Source organism: Ambystoma mexicanum, chromosome 9, assembly GCF_040938575.1.
Source record: "Ambystoma mexicanum isolate Mex_15411 chromosome 9, UKY_AmexF1_1, whole genome shotgun sequence".
Lineage (NCBI taxonomy): Eukaryota > Metazoa > Chordata > Amphibia > Caudata > Ambystomatidae > Ambystoma > Ambystoma mexicanum.
The window spans coordinates 389997582-390019985 of record NC_090931.1 but is presented as its reverse complement, the minus strand read 5'-3'; the positions used below and the strand labels follow the sequence as shown (position 1 = coordinate 390019985).

General features: G+C 45.2%; 1 protein-coding gene across 1 annotated transcript in view; it reads left to right on the top strand.

The window, feature by feature from the left end:
- SUMF2 (sulfatase modifying factor 2) overlaps nt 1–22404 on the top strand; it is a 236291-nt gene that overhangs the window by 75106 nt on the left and 138781 nt on the right. Inside the window, exons 4-5 of the mRNA XM_069614876.1 lie at nt 6299–6343; nt 21932–22082. Coding sequence (XP_069470977.1) covers nt 6299–6343; nt 21932–22082 — 196 coding nt within the window. The remainder of the gene's footprint in view (nt 1–6298; nt 6344–21931; nt 22083–22404) is intronic.

Below are 22404 nucleotides of genomic sequence, written 5' to 3'. Positions count from 1 at the left end.
TTTTACCTCCTCCCGCCATTTGTGACTACCGTGGATTGGCCTGGTCTATCGTAACCTTCCTAGGCATGCTAACTAGTCTCCCATCTCCTCCATCCTCTTGTTCTAGCAGTATCACCTTCTCCCCGTCTTGGAGTTCACTTTCAAACTGCCTTTAGTATCTCTTACTCTGCAAACCACCGATTTGGGCACAACTGTCTCCACTCTTGCTATCACCTTTTCATCCTTATGGGCACACATTTCTCTGTTAAACTTTCGGGGTGACTCCTGCACCCCCTCTTCTAAATCTTGGGGTTCCCCTGCACGCCTATGTGCAATTCTCTGGGGGACATTTGTATTACAACTGTTCTCTAAATCTCCTCCCCACACTTTTCTAGTGTCACCTGTGACTGCCCTCTTGGATCTCCTTCCACTCATGCAGTCTTCTCTTCAGTTCTTTCTCCAGCAAAATCCTTCACTCGTCACCCTCTCGGCTGCAGCTTCCCTACCAGGCTGAGCTACTGGATTTATATAATGTGGTATCTCCACCACCTTTGTGAGGCTGTGGACCTGAGTCTGCACCTGTATCTGAAAATGCTTTCCCTTAAAGGGAAATGTCTCTTTGCTGATCCATTTGGTTTAAGGCCTGTCTTCGCTATCCCAATGTTTTTCCCCATAGATACACTAAGAATATTCAAGTCCGTTTAGGGTTTTCCTCTGTGCCTGTTCCCTGCCTTTGAGCGGAGACTCTGTGATGGTGGTCTTGGGATCCCCCTAGTACTTCCTCCAGGCTCATCATCCTCCTGCTTGGGTTAGTAGCCTGCTCTTTCATCACCCTCCTGACACACCCTAAAGTTAGGCAGGAGACTTTGTCGTACCAGCCTTCCATTCTCTTATAGTCATATAATAAAACTCCTACTATACCCAGCTGCCTTAGTTGGTAGCCTCTGCTAAAAAGACACAGGTTAAACTATCCTTGACTTGGATCTTTTTTGTACTCTCCCCAAAGAAAATAATTTCCCTTCTGTAACAGGATTACATTACTTACTGAAAGGTGGTGATGGGTGGTTGTGTGATTTTGTATTTATGCACATGGGGCATATATCGTCTTGCAACAATGTCAATTCAGCAATATTTTAGCCACTACATTCAACATTATTGGTTTTGCTCTTGGAAACAATCTTTGACATTATTCCTGAACTTTTGAAGTGCTGCTTGTGCAGTGAAACAAATGTAAAGAAAAGTTAGGTGGAAGATAGCTCAGTTGGTTGAACAGAAATGGTTGGTAACCTGCTCGTCACATATTTAAATCCGTGCATGGTCAACTCTGACCATCTTTCTTTGGACGATGAAATGAGTACAACTGATTTTGGTAATGTTTACACCATATATTAAACTACTAAGAGGTCATTCAGTTTGGTGGTTTTTGATACAAATAGAAAATATTATATCTGGCGTTGTTACAGGCTAGCACCTGTATTTATTTAAAATCGTTTTCAACGCATGGATTAGACACAGCAAGTATACTTGTAGCTTTTTCATTTCTTTCCTCACAAACAAACCTATATGAACAAACTTCAGTGATTTCTTTTTTTAATGGTTGCATATATTATTTGACAAAACGAAAACCAACACACAGCTTCTTTCCAGTTGTCTTTGCACATTCTTTAACATTATAGCATGTAATAACTACATTTCGGGAAGGAAAGAATTGAAGACAAAGACCCGGGACTTGGTGGTAAAAAGGGGCATAGAAAGGCAGGGTTAAGGAGAAGCAAAAGTGCACTGATTCAAATCGGAGATAAGGAGGGGAAGGGTAGAAATGAGGATAGGGAATTGGAGAAATCAAAGGTGAGGTGCTTGAAATCTGGGGCTTTCCCTGACATTAAATAGTGATGTGTACTGAAAGTCATGAGGTTATAATTTTTATATCCCCATAAAGAGGACCCTGCTAATTATCAACTCACTCTTCCCCACTGCAACTAAAGCTCTTGGTCTCAAAAAGGGCATGCAAATGAAAACGTACGAATTAGATTTGAATGGGAGGAACTCGACAGTGCCTAGTTGCGTTAAACCATTCCTAGTGAGGTCTGTTTTGTACCAACTTTCTAACAAGCCCTACCTTAAACTGTCTGGAGCTTATTTTGCTCCTGAACTTAGTTATATGCAGACTTACATCAAACAAACCCTTACACTAACACTGTCGGTGGGCCATTCCTGTTAACAAGGACACAATCGAAAAGGAATGCACAGAAGTAGGCATATCTCGTCTAAGGTTTTCGGGAGCGTTGGTGGAATGGAAGCCAACTGCAGGACATGGCAAAAATAAATATGACACCACCAGATGAAATGTGATTTAAAAACACCAGAATATAACATTGATTATGTATACAAAAACGTGTGTAGGTATTGCTGGATGACAAAAAAAGACTAAATACTGTGTCATTCAGCACATTTCGGTTATAAAGAAAGGGGTAAAGCATAAAATACGTTCAATTGAAGTCTCTCTATTGTTCATGAAATTAAGTCCCACTTCCCAATGACCTTGCCAAGCCAACAAGTATCTCAAATGTAAAAGACCATCTCACACTAAAGGTCTTACTCCAACTCCACTGTAATCTCGATCAGAACGTTGGATCTCGAAATAAGTTCTATGCAACATGTTATTGAATTAAGTGTGAATAAAATCCACACACGTGCTGCACTCAATAAATAAAAATACACACTCACTTAGAAAAATGCATGCAATGTAGTATACCTGCTCAAAAACATCACATTAATTAAAGCCATCATCTTGCTATGCACGGATCATTGTCATCCATGTCTCTACCAAGAAACCCGACCAGCCTACAAAACAGCATATCACATCCGTAAAATGTCCTGCTTAGCAAGGCAAAGAGTCCACACAAACCAACAAACTCCAATCTTCTCCTACTAAACCTGCCCCTGCCTAAACAGTCCATCCATGTTCCACTGGTAATAATGCTGCACATCTTTAATGTAGATACTGTGACTTTTGTTTTAAATATCCTTCTAGAACCGTCCACCCATACATAAGCAGGTCATCATCAAAATAAAAACCATCAAGAGAATTTACATGATAAAACATTAACATATACTTTAACACTGCCTCACCAAGTCAAACCCTTCCACTGTATGTTGTATAGTCTGCACACGTCGACAAAAGAATACAAAGTAAACATTGAGGAAAATAATATGCGCATTGTACTAACCTTGAAATGGCAAGCACACTCGTCAACTTAATCGACATAATTTATACATTACTACCTTAAGAAAACCAGGAAATGAGTGGGAGGAAAAAGCAAATGAGGTGGCAATCTGCAGAAAGTTAGTCTCTACATGTTTGGAATGCTAACGTTAAAGTTTACTTGGACATTAAGCATAACATAAAATAACACCAATATTAAAACCAACCTTAACTCATCCTTCTAAATGACAATTCAAAAAGTAACATCAGCACTATCTACACAAAAAGCGAGCATGACAAAGGCATCATCCATTTTAAACACAGTTAATGATTTAAACACAAGCAAACGATAAACCTAATATTATATGATCTGAAAACATTAACCCACAATGGCACCTTGTATGAAATAACCTCAAAACAAAGAGGCGAGTTAAGGTTTTAGCAATGTTGGTTTTAATGTTGGTTTATTTTGGGCTATGCTTAGATTCCATGTAAACATAAAACCTTAACTTGGTGACCAAGTTATGCATTTTTTGAGAATTATTTGGGTTTTACTTTCTGCTGCTGAAAACATAATCGTTCTTTAAAGTGTTTTCACTGAGTTTGAACTTTTTTAAAGGATATAACCACATACTCCTTCTGGATGTGTTTCTGAGTCCCCAACCAACAGATGGACTGTTCTTTAGCTAGCCAATGTTTTTGCCTCTTACTAAATCAGCAAGCAGGTACCAGCAAACTTACATGTTTGTGTACTTGAGAGCATTTTCTTAAAGAAGCCGGTGGATCATTGGTATGCAGTGATAAAATTGTGGCAAAAATGTCGCCTGTACAAAAAAGCCTGTGGTTTTACCCGTTAAAGGTGTACCCCATTACACCATTCAAGGGGAACGAGGGTTATATGTCCAGGGGTTGCAGGGGTGTCCCCCGCATCCTTTACATGGATTCCGGTGGCAAAATCACTGCCTTTTTGCTGCGATATTTTGTGTCCACAGCCATTTTTGCCACGATTTTTAACACATCAAACCGATGCATTTGCACCGAACCACAAAGGGATAGCAAGTCAAACCAGATGCAAAGTCCTGGTGAAGCTTTGATGCAAATCCATCTAGCATTTTGGGCTTTAGCTAAATCAAAAGTTGGTCAATGGAGAATGAATGGGAAAACGTATGTTTTAGGACTCTTTTCCTATAACTTTGCCACTTCCTTGATAAAACTGCACAAAACCTTTCAAAAACATTCAGAGTTAGGTTTATATTTCAAAACGTTTCTTGTGGTTTTCTCAAACGGCACCAAAGTTAAGGGCTGCCAAAAAAGTGCTCTTCAATGGGGAGTCCTACTTAAGTATAATTAAATAGCCGCTTTCGAGACCCTCTAATATATATGACAGAGTGAGTGGTTGGTACTCTCTTACACCAACACCCAATTCAGGAATGAAAGCCCATGCCACGTTTAGATAACTTAGGCCAGACTTCAATTGACATACGTTCAGTTGTAGTTAATTGTGCAGTTGATTGATTCCCAAACCTTTTTTGGCCTACGTCCTCACATGCACCAAAAAATGATAGTCCAATTCACAAGATGCGCTCATTCAGAGGGCCTTATTTCTGCTCTGCACATCCCTAATTCGCAAACGGGATGCACTTTTAAATACCCTGAAACGAGGGGCATCCCCTTGCGCCTTAACCGTGGCTGTCACACTAGCATTTCAATTGCCCAAATAGGAATGGAAATGCTGTCTTTTAATTTTTGTTGTTGTCATTTCACCGAGACGAGCACCTTAATGCACTGTCTCGGTAAAATGCTTTGCTGGGAGCCTGTCATCCATTAGTGTTGGGAGTGTACTCCTGACACTGATGTGTGCTAAGGGGCTGGACAGCACATCTTTGGGCCACTGTCCAGCCCCTCCTGAAATGTGCAGGTCACCTTTGTGAATAGGGTGACCTGTGCATTTCTAAAAATAGAGCAAATGACATAAGCGCATTCTCTGCGCGCATTTGCGCTATTAATTGTGAATCTGTCTCGCAGAATCCATATCTGCTGAACCCCCGTTTGCCGGCTAGACAGGCCATCAAGTCCCCTACACAGCGAACACTGGACTGTTGAAAATGTGGTCCTCTTTCTATGACCAGTGTTCACCACACAGAGGAAGGAAGGTGATTGGGGGGGATTGACGAGGAGGAGTTATGGAGTGCATGCATGTGGCTGGGATGGGCATAGGTTGTACTGCAAGAGGGCACAAGGGCATGGGGGGATGGAACCCCCCCCCCATTAGAACTGAAAAGTGAGTTGAGTGTGAGGGCAGGATTGGTGAGAGAACAGGGAATAAAGTGGAGAAACTGCCCACACCCTCCCATTCAGGAATGGAGGTTGCTTCTTTGGAAGGAATTTGGTGGGATATTTAAATGATATTGCTTAACAGGTTCACAATATGCATCCTTATGTCTTTGCCAACAAGAAAAACCGATAGTTTTATTGTGAACTTTATTAAACACAAAAATGCAAATTCATTAGGATGGTTTTCACGAAACCATTACTACATATTTGGTAATATTGTTGGGGTTGTTTAAAAGGGCACTTTTGGTATTACAATTTCACAACATTCATTATTTTACAGATCATTATTAAATCTTGGCTGAAGTGCATTAAGGGTAAGACTGACGCTTCTTGGTCAAACATTTAAAATGTTACCCCGAAGTTTGATTCAGGCATTGATCATTTCAATATCTGGATCTGACTCATATACAGTATATCGATATCCGGTGATTTTACAGCCAAATATTCATGGTACATATTTTTCAGTACAGAATATTCGGCGGGTAAAATCACTGAGTAACAAAAGGAAAACGGACGGTTGGTTTGGGGAAGGGCATAATGGTTGGATAGAGATGTGGATGAATGGGTATCCTCCGCCTTGTCAAATGGGCTGGGTAAGCATGGTATTCCATAATCTCATGGTGATTTAGGATTACTGCAAAGAAGGAGTAGGAAGGATAAAAAAAACTGTTATTTTATCCAGCCAAGGTTGATAAAATGATTACCAAATGTGTTTAATATTTTAAAGTAAATTAGATCGAACCTTTACACTTGTCAAATTTTGTTTTTCTTTGTTTGTAGTCTGCTCCCTGGTGGCTTCCAATCGAGAAGGCTTTTTGGCGACAGGTGAGTCTTTCAATCGGAATTAAAGTATTGGTATGTATGTTGAATAAATTGACTTCTGGGTGTATGTCCTAATAGTAACACTGAATGGCTGGTACTAGAAATGGGATCCATGTTCAGTCATGGCTCTGAGTGAAAGGAATCTAGATATGTATTTTCCTAATACTGTATTTGACCGAGGGCTTATTATCTCTGGATAATGACCCACTCCCAAGTTATGGCCCACAGCGAAGGGGAGAGCTATACGTTGGGAAATGGGCATTATCAATTGGGATAAGAACTCCTGCGGAGGTCTATAAGGCTATTGGCACATAATGCTGGTGGCATTAAAGGTTGTGGAGTTGTTGTGGTGAAGTACATCATGTTAGGTTAATGATTAGTAAAGTGCACAAAACACGTTGATAAATTAAATGAGGTTTAATTTTGTAATATTTAAATAACTAGGTTTGTTGACAAGGTAAGCGTTTTAATTGTAAACATTAGCTTTGCTTTAGTTGCAGTGCTAAAGTAAACATTTTTCTTTACAAAAGTGAAAGCATTGTTCCACACTTTAGCTTTCACTTTTTTTGTGTTGAATTAGTTGGAATGTCATGTTGAAAAATGTTGATGGAAAATTGCATTGCTGTTTCTTGAATGCAGGGAAATGCTTTTTTCTTTCTCTGGAATGCCAGTACATGATTACTAATAGTTATTGAAATACTTTGGCGTTAAGCCCCCATTCCAAGCGCTGCAACAGCGGTTAACGGCCCGGCAGCCCAAGTTATCGGCCCGAGCGAAGCGAGAGCAGATACCAAGGGCTCCTGGCCGGTAACCCCCGTTCCAATCCTTGGAACGGGGGTTTAAGGACATTGGCACCCCGGGTTGCCAAAGCGGTAACCCGGGGTGCAAAAAAAAAAGGATTTTCCTTTGTTCAGCGGGACGATGCGTGTCCTGTCGAATGAGGAAAAATCCTTTACAAAGATGGCCGCAATGGAAAGGGAAGGGGGGCCTCCGTACGGATCCCCTCTTCACTTTACATGGCTGCCATTGGGAGCAGAGAGGAAGGTGCAGCTGCAGGGGCAAGGGCTAGAAGAGGTCAGTGATGGCTTCCATGTACTAATAATCATGATTTATTGGAACAGAGCAATACAGTGAGCAGAAGAACTGGTGCGAGTATGTTCATTGGGGCCACTTAGTGCTGCAGGCCTTAATTATGTGGCTTACTCTTGAATTACACCTACAAGTTACAGGGGTCACTTCGAGCCACTCCTGTAGCTTTAAATTCTCCCACAATGTCCAATTTCACTGCATCTTTATATTTTTGTTTATTGGGACAAGCCAGCTATTTCTTTAGCTGAATCAAAAACTGGATGACATCTTTCAATTGTCATCAGAGTTTGTTAATCTTATGGGACTGGATAAGCACACCTTGGATGATTCTCATTACAGGGAAGTTAAATATTATGGTAATTGGGGCTAGCGACAAGTTATCAAATTACTTAATTCAGCCTGATTTTAGTCTGTCTTGTCCCCACCTTTGTAAAATGCACTTCGGACTGAGCGGTCACTTGCTCCTGTGATCAAATTGGAGGCTAGTAGCTACTACTTTAAGATGAGGGTCCTGGGAAGAATTATTCGAAGAATCTTCTCCTATCAACTGACACAACCTCAACCTTCAGCTATGCTTGTTTATGGTAATGCCCTGTATCGAAGAAGATGAACCTGATCTGTCGGCTTCAGAAGATTCATAATATGGCAGCTCTACTCGTTAGCAGAGAAGTAAGTTGAAACTCCACTGCCTCCCAGTGAGCCGCTGCATTCATCTCAAATCACTCGGAATTACTCACAAGGTATTCTACTTCCAAGCCCCCCAATTTATTTGAAATAATTAAAATACTCCAGCTTCTCATAAATCTGTTAGCAGAAACCCTTGAGGGGCCCTATATATACAGCTACAAGAAAAGATGACTGGACCTTTTACTGTTCTTGCCTTAGACATTTCATACTTTTTCATTCTTATGGGGAAACTGACTAGTCCCTAATGCTCTAAGTACTGTCCCTCATTATGAGTTGTCTGGTCCGGAAATAAAGTGCCGGTAACAACGTATACCAGCACCTTTACGGACCGGCCAACTGTTCTACCGGCAGGCCTGACCTGATCAGGCCCCTACCGGCAGATAAATGCCTAAATAACTGGCACCTGGTAGTAACGGTGCCAGTGATTCGGGCAACCCCAACCCATAGAGTCCTATCGGACTCCATGGAATGGGGAGTTACCAGCGTCTCCGCCGCCCTTAATATTCTGGTAAGACTGGGATATCCATGGGCAGAGACGGATCAGTAGTTTCCTGGCCAAATTACTGGCGGGATACTGGGAAACTCCTAATGAGCATCTATGTCTCTTTTGTGAATGTTTGTAGTGTTAGAATTGCACACATCATCTTAGAGTGAAGTGCAGTTAGGATATTGTATATCCTTATAACTTTTTATTAAATGGCTTTTTGGTTACTTGTACAATGCACCAGAGACAAGATGGTGGCAGCAGGAAATTATGTATTTGGAAATCCCTTTCCTGGTGAAAGCTGTGGCTTTTGCAGCCTAGTGGGTGGTTACTGTGTTGGAAAGCCTGTGTCAGAGCAAGAGCGCAATGTTGATGCCGCTGGTGTCCTCTTTGCAAGGATTTCCTCGCTTTTATTTAATTGGCCACACCCCCTGTCTTCAAATTAACTTTCCTAAACCCGGAGCGGTGAAAGCCTGTGGCGGAGCTAGGGCGCAGTGTTAATGCCGCTGGTGTTTGTGTGAGGGTGGTAGCACATTAGCCCATTTATAAATATAATAAAGCAAATATCAATAAGGTTGTATAGGTCCTTTACTTTGCATCCCTGCCCAATGTGACTGCTGTGGAAACTGTAGCAGAAGAAGCTAAGTGGCGGCATCCAAAAGTAACCACTGCAGTCCAGTATGCGGTTGTGCCTGACGGCAGCAACACGAATAACTTTGCATGTGGTAAGAGTCGCAGCTTCCTGCTAATTCTCGCGCTGAGTTACTATTGAGTCGCCCACGTTTCCGGAATATAACCTCAGCACAAAATCTGGGATATAATTAGGAAACTAAGCCACGGTCTAAAGCACTGACTGTGAGCGAGTTAGCGAAATTGTGCTTTAAGACTCAGGGAGTGAATGTGGGGAGTCCTACTCTAGGTGCCCTACTCTAGGTGCCCATCAAGCCCCTTAGCCTGTCTTTGCTCCCGAGATCTGTTGAGGCTGATTGACTGCACTGTTGACTCTTGGTGACCGTGAGACCTGGAGACTGTGATTTTGAGCCTTTGAGATTTTGGGACCGTGACTTTGAGACTTTGGAACCGAGTAACCTCAAGTGGATAGCGAACTTTTGTTCTTTAGGAGGGCCACCCGGTTGGAGCGCTTTTACACTTTAGTGTTGTAGGATTTTTTGGCTGAGTTTATATCCGTTTGGTCATTCTGTATTTGAATGCTAGTGAGTCTGTTTTTAGAATATTTCGACAACATTTTAAATAATTTTAATTATTTTTTCCCTATTGCACAACTGTTTCATTGCACAACTGCTTATTTGCACATCATCTTAGTGGAAATGGTTAAGAGCAAAGCAGAGTGGTCTTACCCCTCGTGGGCATCCAAAAATAAAAGCTCAAGAATATTACAACCAATTAAAGAGGTTACCATTTGATCTCTGAGATTAAGTATTTGCTGCATGATATAGATGACATGGAGTGTGTGGATGGTAAAGGGAAGGGAGAAGAAGAGCAAAAAGGGTGGGTACTGCAGGGATCCAAAGGGGCTCATGAAGTAATTAACTCAAATTGTGTGGCCAGGGCTGAGGATCTGGATTTGATAGATTTTTGCGATCCCGACCCTGTGCCCAAAACAAAATCTCCAGGTAGGATCAGAAGGTGTGCAGCAAAGGAGGATTTGTTGGCTCCCTTTGAAGTTTCACAAATGTCAGGACAACAAGGGAAAATGATTCATTCCCTGTTAAAAATGTCACTGCCATGGGAGCGCGAGGCGCTGACATCATAGAAATCGATCATCAAGATACAGGGCCAGTTATGCCTGCTCCCCGGTCAATTGAGATTATTGGTAAGCCTCCAGGGAAGAGCCAGGGGTAGTCTACTGGTCATTCCCCCCCATCGGCAAGCATATCTGGAAATAAAAAAGGGGAGAAGGGGGAGTATTACATCGCAAGCAGGGGGTTATGGAAAAAGGAAGGGGATATTCTTAAGGGGAAAGGGAAGTTGGACTCGCCTGGTAGGCAACTAAAGCTGGGTTCCGTTAAGTTGCCATCAGTAGGTACCCAGACCCAGACTCAGACTTTGTACGATGAGAAAGGCACCAATTTGATTTCAGAGCCCTGCAAACTAAATTTAATAATTGAAGAAGAGATCGTAGCTGAACTGAACGCCATTATAGTTACAAAATTGGATTGGAGGAATGGCTGAAGGCTTTGTCAGAGGAAATTAAGCAAATTAAACATAAATTATCAAAATTGGGTACTACGAAGGAATCCAAGAATGGATGCAATTGTGATTCTGGGAGGAGTAATGGGATTTTGCAGGGGCACACAAATACCTGTTTTATAAGGTTTTGTGTAACAATATTTGATTAAAGGTTTTACTTGCTTAGTGTGTAATCTAAAGGCCTAATAAATAATTGTATTTTTATACTTGGCTGTGTAACTGGAATTACTGGTGTTGCTCTGTGTGGCCTCATTGTTGCCCTAGACCAGTCTCGCACCCGTCCTGAGACTAAACCTTGCCGCTCTACTACCTTACCTTGATTGGGTTTAGCTAACCTCTGTGTCTTCCCTGTTCACATAATAGAATGGCCTCGCAAAATCCTCACCCCAGGGCTGAATTTGGGATTCCAACTTAACAAAAAGCATTCAAAGTGTGTGAAAAACAAATGATGTTCTCAAATGTGGGTGTTGCTCCCCAAGGCGAAGACTCTAATGTGTAGACAACTCATCCCCTATTGGGTCCAAATAAGCTAAATTGACCATGCCATTACTCTTGCCAAATGAACATTAGTACACACTGCTTCAGCACTGAATGATAAATCTTTATTCTTGAGGGGATAACATTTTTTACAATGGACATAGCAGCAATCGGTCAATCCCACAGACTTTCCTAGGTATCCTTTTCTTGCAGGTACAGATGTTCTCATGTAATGCAACATTTTGCTTTACAGTCAACACCTGATCACATTTAGCTGTAGAGCACCATAAATCTACTCCTCTGCTCACCAAACTATTCCTGTGTTACAGACAACATAGTAACTATTACAAGTCTGTATCTTCACTCCATTCATATAGTATCTATTTAACTTTGATCTGCTTCACAGCAGAAGCTTGTGCATCTTATCCTAATTATGATAACAAATACCCATAAAACAGCCATCTACAACTCTCTAAACTAATTAAGAATCAAATAAGTAGCTTACTATCTACAATTGCTTGATCAATACGCTTGTTCAACAAAATCCTTAGTTAGACAGGCAGGTCCACTGATCTGTTGTTAAACAAAAATAAATCTTTATGCCTCTGGCGATTTTTAGTAGCCTGCACCTTTTCCTTCGTGTGATTATACTTGAGACTCTTGGGTGTAACTTACTACTCCATTGTAACGGGAGCCAATGCGACAAAATAAAGTACAAAAGATACAGACCTCAATGGTAGAAGCAAATTATATCAGTGAGGAGTGCCATAGCCCACTTCCAAACGGTGCCCATCAATATTCAACTTTCGTCTCCAAAAGATGTTGGCTGCCTAGAAGGAAATGGATACCAGAATATCGATTACACTTAGAATGAAGGTACAGTTCAAGCGCTCCAATCAAGTTGCTCATCTGACTGAAAGTATTGCTCGTGTGAGGAATTCATGGTGGTAACAGTAAAGACCAACACAAGTGATCACAGTTCAAGAGTGTTTATTGAACTATAAATGTAGGGTGGAAAAATGCCTAACCTAAACCTACATCTAAGATGGGAGCAAGCGTCGATCATCAAATGAAAAATAAGGCAGTCCTGTTGGGTCTTGTCAAAGTAAAAAGCCTATACTAAAAAAAACCTATTGTCAATTCCTTACAACTAATTACAGAAAAAGTGTGGGATAGGATATTCAAAATTAAGAAGAAAAGTGTCCACAAATAATAAGTCAGGATGTAATTGACTTGGGGTCTCCCTTCCACACGTTTTTAGCAAGGGACAAGGTGGGACTTTGGAGCACAGCACTCGCTCGAGCCTTCCCAATACGAGCTAACCGTTCCGTATCAGTTATCAAGTTCTTTGATGGTTAAGTCTCTTTGTAATGAAAAAGTCTCTTGCCTTCGAGGCCCGATGCTCTCAACAAACACACAAAGTTCCGTTCTACGGACGCTTTGGGTGATGGCTTCACCCCAGGTACCCCCTGTTCTGGACGCAGACCCCTCTGAAGTCGGGCCCGGACCCAAGATGACCAGGGGGACACTTTCCTTCCCCTTGTCTTGCAATGCTTCTTGCTTTCGAATGTCCTTTTAAACAAATTTTCAGTGGCTTCCCCCTGCCGGGTCCACTCTCGCGAACCTTCATGAAACACAGTTCATGTACTAATTTTCATAATTAGTTCTGTCTGCTCCCTGTCTGTTGTCTCGCCCGATCTGGGGGTCCCCTCCTACACCGCTCTACATCGGCCACAAAGCTGTGGAGAACTCAATACGGTCTGGTTAACCAATGGATCAACTAACATTTCCCTGCAGGTTAGTTCACTTAATCAACTTCAACTCCCTCTCCCATCACGCATTCACTGTCTCACCTCTCACCCTATTTCATCTGGACTCCCACTAAATTAGCTACCCAGTCCCTTTGTGTTCTCGCCTGTCCAGCCAAAGGTCGCATTGGGATGTACCCACCAGCCTCATGTGTTTTTACCTTGCACAGCCAAAGTCGAATTTAGTTGTGCACAGCTGCCTTATGTGTTTTCACCTTGCCCAGCCCAAACAAATCGAAATTAGTTGTGCCATCTGCAGCCTCTACTACCTTCCCTCTGCTTCTCGCCTCCCCTTCCCCCTGTCTGCTTGCACTCACCTTTCTCCTATCCTCCTCGTTTTATTGTTGTATTGTCCCCCCTTCTGCTACCAACCCCCTCGCCCCATCCTCATTTTCCCTCCACCCCACTTCCCTTTCCCTTATATCTTAAAAATGCTTAACTACCGGGATCATATCCCACCTTTCCTACTCTTCTCTCCCTTCCCCTCTCATCCACCCTCCCCCGCCACTGTACTTATATCTTGCCGCTATACAATTGCATGACCCACTCATCGTTAGCATTGTTTGTTCTACCCTGCCCTAACCCCCTCCTTTACTTTATTTGTGTATGGCACTTGGAAAAACTAAGGACTGTCTTTAGACATGAAAGAGTTATCTTCACTGTTATATGTACTATTTGCACTTATCACACACTTAACCAGCTCTGTGTAGACATGCATCATTCAGAAAGTCAAGGGTTCTGAATGACTAACAGGGTAATTCATAGAATTTTGCACAAAAGTGGCGCACGCGGCTGGCGCACAGTGTCCCCGTGCGAGACACTGCGCCAGCCGCGTGCGATAAAATCCATTTCATCGCACATCGTATTCATGGATTCCAGCCTCCAAAACCAGCCGTGGCGCAGAGTGGCGCAGCGACCCTCCAGCAGCGCCAGTTACGCCCCCAAGAACACCCTCGCGCAAGGAAAAGCCTTCAAAATTCCCAATTCATCGCAAAGGGCTGCGCTAACCCTGGACCAGTTCACAGGGCTGCCAAACAGCAAACGCCAAGCGGGGAACGTGTATTTCAGTGGTTCGCGGGAAGTATCACACGCGATTGTCCTGGGTACGTGTACATCAGGGGTGCGCGTGAAGTAACACACGCAATTCCATCAGGGCACGTGTATTCCAGGGGTGTGCGGGAAGTATCACATGCAAAATCAGCAGGGTACGTGTATTTCAGGGGTGCGCGGGAAGTATCACACGCGATTCCATCAGGGTACGTGTATTCCAGGGGTGCGCGGGAAGTATCACATGCAAAATCAGCAGGGTACGTGTATTTCAGGGGTGCGCGGGAAGTATCACACGCGATTCCATCAGGGTACGTGTATTCCAGGGGTGCGCGGGAAGTATCACACGCGCTTCCATCAGGGCACGTGTATTTCAGGGGTGCGCGGGGAGCACTACACGTAAATTGGCCGTGTGGGTCCTCCCAGGTGTTCCCTCTACACCCTCCACGGCCCCTGCAGCCAGCCCACACCACAGGGGGACATGAGTGGGGGCTTGGTGGAGGGTGCCCCACAGTGCTGGGGGGTGGGGGTGCAGGAAGACATGAGTGGGGGCCTGGTGGAGGGTGCCCCTGGATGCAGGGGGGTGGGGGTGCAGGGGGACATGAGTGGGGGCCTGGTGGAGGGTGCCCCTGGATGCAGGGGGGTGGGGGTGCTGGGAGACATGAGTGGGGGCCTGGTGGAGGGTGCCCCTGGATGCTGGGGGGTGGGGGTGCTGGGAGACATGAGTGGGGGCCTGGTGGAGGGTGCCCCTGGATGCGGGGGGGTGGGGGGGCTGGGAGACATGAGTGGGGGCCTGGTGGGGGGTGCCCCTGGATGCAGGGGGGTGGGGGTGCAGGGGGACATGAGTGGGGGCCTGGTGGAGGGTGCCCCTGGATGCAGGGGGGTGGGGGTGCTGGGAGACATGAGTGGGGGCCTGGTGGAGGGTGCCTCTGGATGCTGGGGGGTGGGGGTGCTGGGAGACATGAGTGGGGGCCTGGTGGAGGGTGCCCCTGGATGCAGGGGTGTGGGGGCGCTGGGAGACATGAATGGGGGCCGGCTGGAGGGTGCCCCTGACTGGTGGGGGGTGGGGATGCAGGGAGACATGAGTGGGGGCCTGGTGGAGGGTGCCCCTGGATGCAGGGGTGTGGGGGTGCAGGGGGACATGAGTGGGGGCCTGGTGGAGGGTGCCCCTGGATGCAGGGGGGTGGGGGTGCAGGAGGACATGAGTGGGGGCCTGGTGGAGGGTGCCCCACAGTGCTGGGGGGTGGGGATGCTGGGAGACATGCGTTGGTGGGCAGTAGTGCAAGGTGACATGTGGGTTGGCTGGGGGGCATGGCCATGGTGGATGGGCTGCCTGCGGGACATGTGCAGGGTGCAGGGTAGTCCCCTGTGGTGTGGGCCACCTGCAGGGGCCGTGGAGGGTGTAGAGGGAACAGCTGGGAGGACCCACACGGCCAATTCACGTGTGGGACTCCCCGGCACCCCTGAAATACACGTAGGCTGCTGGATTCGTGTGTGGAATTTGCCGCGCACCCGGAGTACACGTACTCTGCTGAAATTGCGTGTGGAACTTCACGTGCACACCGAAATACATATACCCTGCTAATTCGCGTGTGAAACTTCCCCCACACACCGAAATACACGTACCCTGCTAATTTGCGTGTGAAACTTCCTGCGCACCCCGAAATACACGGACCCCGGGCAATCGCGTGTGGAACTTCCCGCGAACCCCGTAATACACGTACCCTGCTAATTCGCCTGGGAAACTTCATGCGCACCCCGGAATACACGTGCCCAGGCCAATCGCGTGTGGAACTTCACGTGAACCCCGTAATACACGCACACGCTATTTTTCACACAGCGGGTGTCCGTGTTTGTCGGTACCCTTTTGCACCTCATTTGTCCTAGAAGGCCACTGTATGGGCCATTCTATTTCAGGCGCAGGGACGCTACCGCCTGCCTTCTTGTGGCGTACTTGTTTGGCCCTGTGCGCGTCTTTCACCGTGCGCTGGTTTGCCCTATTTGATTCCATGAATACGGGTTGTAGGCGAGCGTGTGGGCGTTCCGCGCACTTGCCTCCTGTACTTCCCCCGTGACGCACATATTTTCACGCGTTGTTCCCCATTCCGAGTGTTATGCCCCTTGTTCCGCCTACTTTTGTGATGTGCGCCGCGCTATGTGCGATTTCGCAGTGGCCGTGGCGCACGCCGTTGGATGACCTGTGCGCCGGCATGCGCCACGCATTTTTCAGCGCACATCCAATGATTTTCTCGCGCACGGACTTCCATGAATCGATGTGCGCTGGTTTCCCTGCGATTTGCGCAGTTGTACTGCGATTTTTGCACTTTTACTGCGATTCGCACGTTTTGGCACCTCTGCGCGGGAATTTTCGGCGCACATTAATTCCATGAATCGACCAGTTCGTTTTTTCCCACTGTCCCCCCCCACCCCCTCCTTGAGCGCTTTGAAACAATTCTCTGTGTATAGGCGCTATACAAATAAACAATAAATAAATAAATGCGGGATTCACTTCCCTTAGCTTTCACAATTCTTTGTCGGTCAAAGACTTCAGTACAGAGGATTTTACAAGACCCTTATATGACCACTTTGACCATTCTTTGCCTCTTCCCAAGACCTTCTGGTTACAGTAGTCTTTACCATTGGGCAATCGGCCAGGGTTTCCTGCGTGAGCACCCACATGGTGGGGCGACTCTTATCTGGTTTCCCACCTCCTCCCTTAATAGTATCCTTTTGCTTTTCAAAGTTCAACTTAGCCTTTGGCTACTTTTCAGTCAACACAGTTCGGCTTCTTATCGACACTCCCCTCGACTCACCGGCTGTGATGAACTGCTTGGCTTTCTTTCGCCTCAGAGTCAAGGTTGGTACCACAGAGACAAGCGGCTCCCCCCGGCTTGGCAATTAGCAGAGGAGGGTCTTGTGTACTGTTGACATCTGGTGCAATACACGCTGGCTATTGTTGGTGGACTTATAGTGCCCTATGCAGAGGTTTCAAGCCCCTGGTTGGAAAGGGCAAGGTCGACTCTCCTTATCACCCTCTCGGTTTGTGCCGTCTTTCTCCTTCTCCTCCTCCTGAACTGCCGTGCTGACTTAGCTCTTAGGTCGTGCTGTCTTACTTGCTCTTCCCGTGCTGTTGTGCTCCACCTTTTATCCCTATGCGGAAGGGGAAGGACCGTCAGGTGTGTGTGATTCTGTTCAATTGCTTGACTTTGCCTGATCCTGGTATTGGAACACATCAGGTAAAACGGCTCTGGTGTTAGTCCATTGTCTTTCGTGTTGCGCGAAAGTATTTGTGTAGAAAAAGAGGGGGGCCAGTGTTTTGGAGTATCCTACGTAATAGGATGGGGAAAAGGTGTTTAAAGAAGTGGGATACCGCGTCTCACCCGTAGGTGTCCCACTCCCCTAGAAACACCCATCCAGGTGAGCCTCCCGCACTGGTCTACCCCCAGGAACTGGATCCAAAAGCGATGGCCATATCCTGGCCACCTGGATGACAGATTCCCAGTACTAGACAGGGAGACACCTTCAGGTTTCTCACATAGCCTTCCTCCATGCGATGTTGCCACATTTGTTTCACGGGGAAAAAGGGAAAGAATCTACATTTCCCTGATCTATTCCTTTTCAGTGTTTCACCGTGAAACAATAGGGTTGTCAGTCTAGAAACCTGGAATCTTTACGTTGGCCTATCCAAACTAGGTTTTAGTGGTTGGTGACAAGTGTCAACTTTCATCCTAATAGGTAGTACCTGAGATGGATAATAGCCCATTTGATGGCTATGGCCTGTAGTTCTACCACAAAGTTGTTTTTTCACTTGGGAATAACTTGCGACTGGTATATTATATGGGATGTTCTAGTCCGTCACAAATTTGGGACAGGACAGCTCCTAGCCCTGTAAGGGAGGCATCCATCTGTAACACAAATTCCTTTGAGAAGTCGACTACCTTCAGGATTGGATTCTGACAAAGTTTGTTTCAGGATGTTATAGCATATCTCGTCTTTGTCATTCCAATGAAGTTTTTGGGGTTCGGCATTTTTAAGTTTATCGGTTAGCCGACCTGTTTTGTCTGAAAAGTTGGGATAAAACCTACAGTAATACCCTATTATTACGAGGAAAGCGCTAAGGTCTCTCTTGGTTTTAGCAGTTGGTGTATCTAAGATGGCTTTTACCTTTTTCATGTTGAGGTTGTATGTTCCCTACGAAGAAGCCAGGATATTTTACGTCTGATGGGGCCAATCTGCCCTTAGCTGGATTAGTAGTTAGGCCAGCATTTCTGAGGACTTTCATGATGGTATAAAGGTGGAAGAGGTGGTCCTCCCAACTCTTAGCTATAAATGACAATATTGTTAATAGAGGACCCAGAATCCGGAGTAGGGCTGTAGGATCCTATCCATGAGGCGTTGGAAAGTGGCCAGTGCACTGTGTAGGCCAAATGAGAGGACTTTAAACTGGAATAGTCTTAAAGGCATTGATAATGCTTTTTTTCCCTTATCTGGCCCATATACATGAACGTGCCAGTACCCTTTGGTTAAATCTAGGGTGGATAAATAGGTGGCTGTTCTGAGTTTATCAATTAGTTGATCGATGCGTGCCATGGTATAGGCATCGAAATCCAAGATGGTATTGACTTGACGGAAGTCTGCAGAATCTCCAGGAATGGTCAGGTTTAGTGACTAACACGATAGCAGAAGACCATGGACCGCAGGAGGGCTCAATGATGTTATTGTTATGTTATTGTGCATTTGTATAGTGCCTTAAATACCATTGGTATGATCTAAAATAATCAATGGGGATCTATCCCTGCTGAAAGAGTCTTGTCAAAAACCTCAGTTGACCATTCACTGACCATTGTTGTGGCAAAGGGAAAAACAATGACTTGAGGCAAAATGTAATTAAATAAAACGATTATAAATGAGGGTTGGACCAATGAGTAAAAAACAAAGCCCGGAAACGCATGTAATGCTGAGGAACAGCTTAACTTGTACTGAGTGTAGACCTTGTGCGATAGATGGGTAGAGGAATGACTGCTGAGTTTCCCCTCACTGATTCGTGTCTCCCTCTGCATGGGATGCCTCTACCCTCTTGAGGAAGCCAAACGGGCAGACACTGCTTGCCCTGTCTGATGACCATTCCTCGATTCCTTAAAAGGAGCAGGAGCTACAAAGACTGCAACTTCACTAGCAGCAAAGACACTGATTTTGCAGAGAGTCCGATTTCCCTTATGCCATGCGGTCTATGCTCCTCAGGTATAAGGGCTATGACCCACAAAGAGGCCCTAATCCTACTTGCCGCAATGTGACCGTTCCCTGTCCTGAGACCAGGACTAAGGGAGGTTGACAGTGGATCCTCCTCATACCACTCCCAAGCCTATCATCCACTTGCTTGGGGAGGCACCTGCCACCCAATGTCAAATCAGCAGATGTCCCCAGAATGGGACAGGGGAATTCACACTCCCTGTACTCACAAACAACAAAAACAAACCAGTATAACTCTGAACCTTAATATTTCCCTTCTTGAGGTCCTAGATGCAAACTGTCCCTGGGCCTTGTTCTTCGTGCTGTCTTTAACTCATCGGCGACCAGTGGTTCTCCTGGACCGTTCTGCACTCCCCATTATTGACGGTCTAATTCCAACCCTAGCTGTTGTGGCATACTTGCAAGTCAACATTATTATAATAGTCAATATTATTATAACCACTCCTATCCCCACAACCCCTGCCAAGGTCACTTGCTTGCAGTCTTTATAAGAGCCACCTGGCCTCAAACTTGTTGTCACTTCCTGGTCTTTGGATTCCCCAGGGAGCCTCTGGGTTGGCGGTCACTTGCTCCATACTGCTGGGCATGTTTTCCTTCTGTACCGCTGGTGAATTTCCATCGCATCAGATCCGGTCCACTAGTTGTATTGCTGTGTTTTAAACCTCAGTTTCTATCTTGCCAGGAAAACATTATCTTCATCATTGATGGTCGTGCCATTCCATCAGACCCAGTCGTCTTGAACTACCAGCTAGCCTGACTCTTCATGATCAATTCCGGGGTTGTTTAGGCTTTGGCCCCACTAACTCTTGGCCCCGGGTAGAACAGGCTTCCTGCAATCTTTCACGCTATCTTCACCATCCTCAAATGTGAGCCACTCTTGCTCCTCCTATGTCTGCTTTTCCTTTCTGGTTCTCTTGTCTTGGCAATTCTTGGGTGTCTCTGGGTCTGGCTACATCCTTCTTATTTCCTTCCTGGCTCATCCTGTTTACTCTTGGGTGCCTCCTATTCACCATCCTTCTTTCTTTCAGATGTTACCCCTTTCGCTTACTGATTTTTCTCTGCTCATGCAATAACCTTTTCCTCCCAGTCCTGCTTCTGTCCTTCCAACACTCACCTTTCTCCTTCAGCCTCCTGGTCTTTCCCTCATTGTGCACGTTCCTCTCTCTAGTTCTTGCTTCTTTTTCTGGTTCCCAGTCCTCTCCCTGGTCTTTCTCTCGCTCACCATCCATCTGATAACTCGCACCCCACCTGTCTCCTCTCCCTTTTATATTACATTCTCCCTTTTCATTGCAGTACTGATGGGATAACAGTCTGCATCTGTGATCTCCCTGGCATGGGACTGCAGGATTTATTGCCAATCTTACCGCCTGTCCTTATACAATGTGTATGTCCCTGGTTTTGTAGCCAGCCCATGGCTCTGTGGGCAGAGCACATATGAAAGTGGTTTGCCATCTTGGGTTCACACAGTTTTTGTTATGGCGAACGCCTGACTCCATCTTTGTGTTGCCTGTGCCTCCCCTCCGGTGTCTCCAAAATGATTTTCTGATTTTCCAATGGGAGCCCCATGCTCTGTTTTACAGACCGTGTTCTTTTCATTTTCTCATTGCAAGGTGTTTGGATTTGGTTCCAGTGGTGCTTTGCGGACCGCAATCATGTGCCTGCGGGATTCCAGTGATAGGGGGTTGCAGGCTACGATCATGAGCTGGCTGTGTGCACACTGATGATCCTTTTTGGGGCATGCTGGCTGACACCTTTCAGAGCTTAGAACGCGTTGTGGGCGGTTTTCCCCTGCCCCCAGGGTCTCTCTGCTCCCTCTTCCTAGTCTAGGCCATGTGACTCCATCAAACACCACACGGTTTGCCAGCAACCACATCAGGTTATTTCCATTGGAGATTTTTGAAATATTGTCACCTTTATTGTCATAGGGTATCTACGAAGATTGACCTTGTTCTCTCAAACAACATCTATTTGGGATGTCAGCCTATGTGATGAAGACGTTCTGTGTGCCCAAAACCTAAGCAGTAGGGCTAGTTTTAAATGAGATTTAAAAATAAATCTCCTGCTCTAAACATCTTGCATTGTCTACTAAAGGCTAAATGACTGGAATCTCGGACTGCACCCCACAGAGACAAATCTGGACATTTTGGCTCCATAAACTCCTTTCCAGTCCTTGTACCCAATAACAAAAAACAACTGAAAACCTGACTCTCGCAGGTTAACAGTATTAACATGTGCACCTTCAATTAGCCTGGATTTGTTTTTGTCTTGGGTGGCATGATACCATACCAGTAGCACAGGCATGCTTAACATACAAGAACTACTGTATAGAATAATGTCTTTCTGGTTTCCAAGGATCTCAATCACCAACTTCTTTATTGTCTTTGTACTGTGTTTGTTTATGATGGCGATTTCTGTTCAGAAGAAAACAGTTGTTGCTGAATGAATGTTTGTTTGCTATTTGCAGATTGTGCCATTGGAGGTGTGGGTTTTACCATTTTAGGTGGTCGTCTAAATATGTTCCTTTCCCATCCTTTTAAGCCCTCCGGTCCTGGAACCAGCATTAAGGAGAAGCTGGAGTACCCTGTGCTCCAAGTGAGCTGGAACGATGCTCGGTCGTACTGTGAATGGCAAGGGAAGAGATTGCCCAGTGAAGAGGAGTGGGAATTTGCTGTGCGAGGAGGTCTCGAGAGTATGTGCAAATTAACCCAGTATCTATTGCTTAGTGAATGGCTAAATAAATGACTGCATGTATTCGATCTGGTCATTATTCGAAATATTTTACTATAATTCTGATTGTTTTGATGTTTAGAACGATTAGAATATAATACAGTTCATAGTGTTTAAATAGTATACATATAATTACGCTAAGCTTAACCTAATAAACCTCCTAGTTGTGGTATCACAACTGGATGATTATTTCTATAATTCTGTAGTTGTGACATACTAACTGGCTGGTTATAGTGCTCTCCCCTGCGTTCAGAGGCAGACTGGGCGGAAACGACCCATCAGCG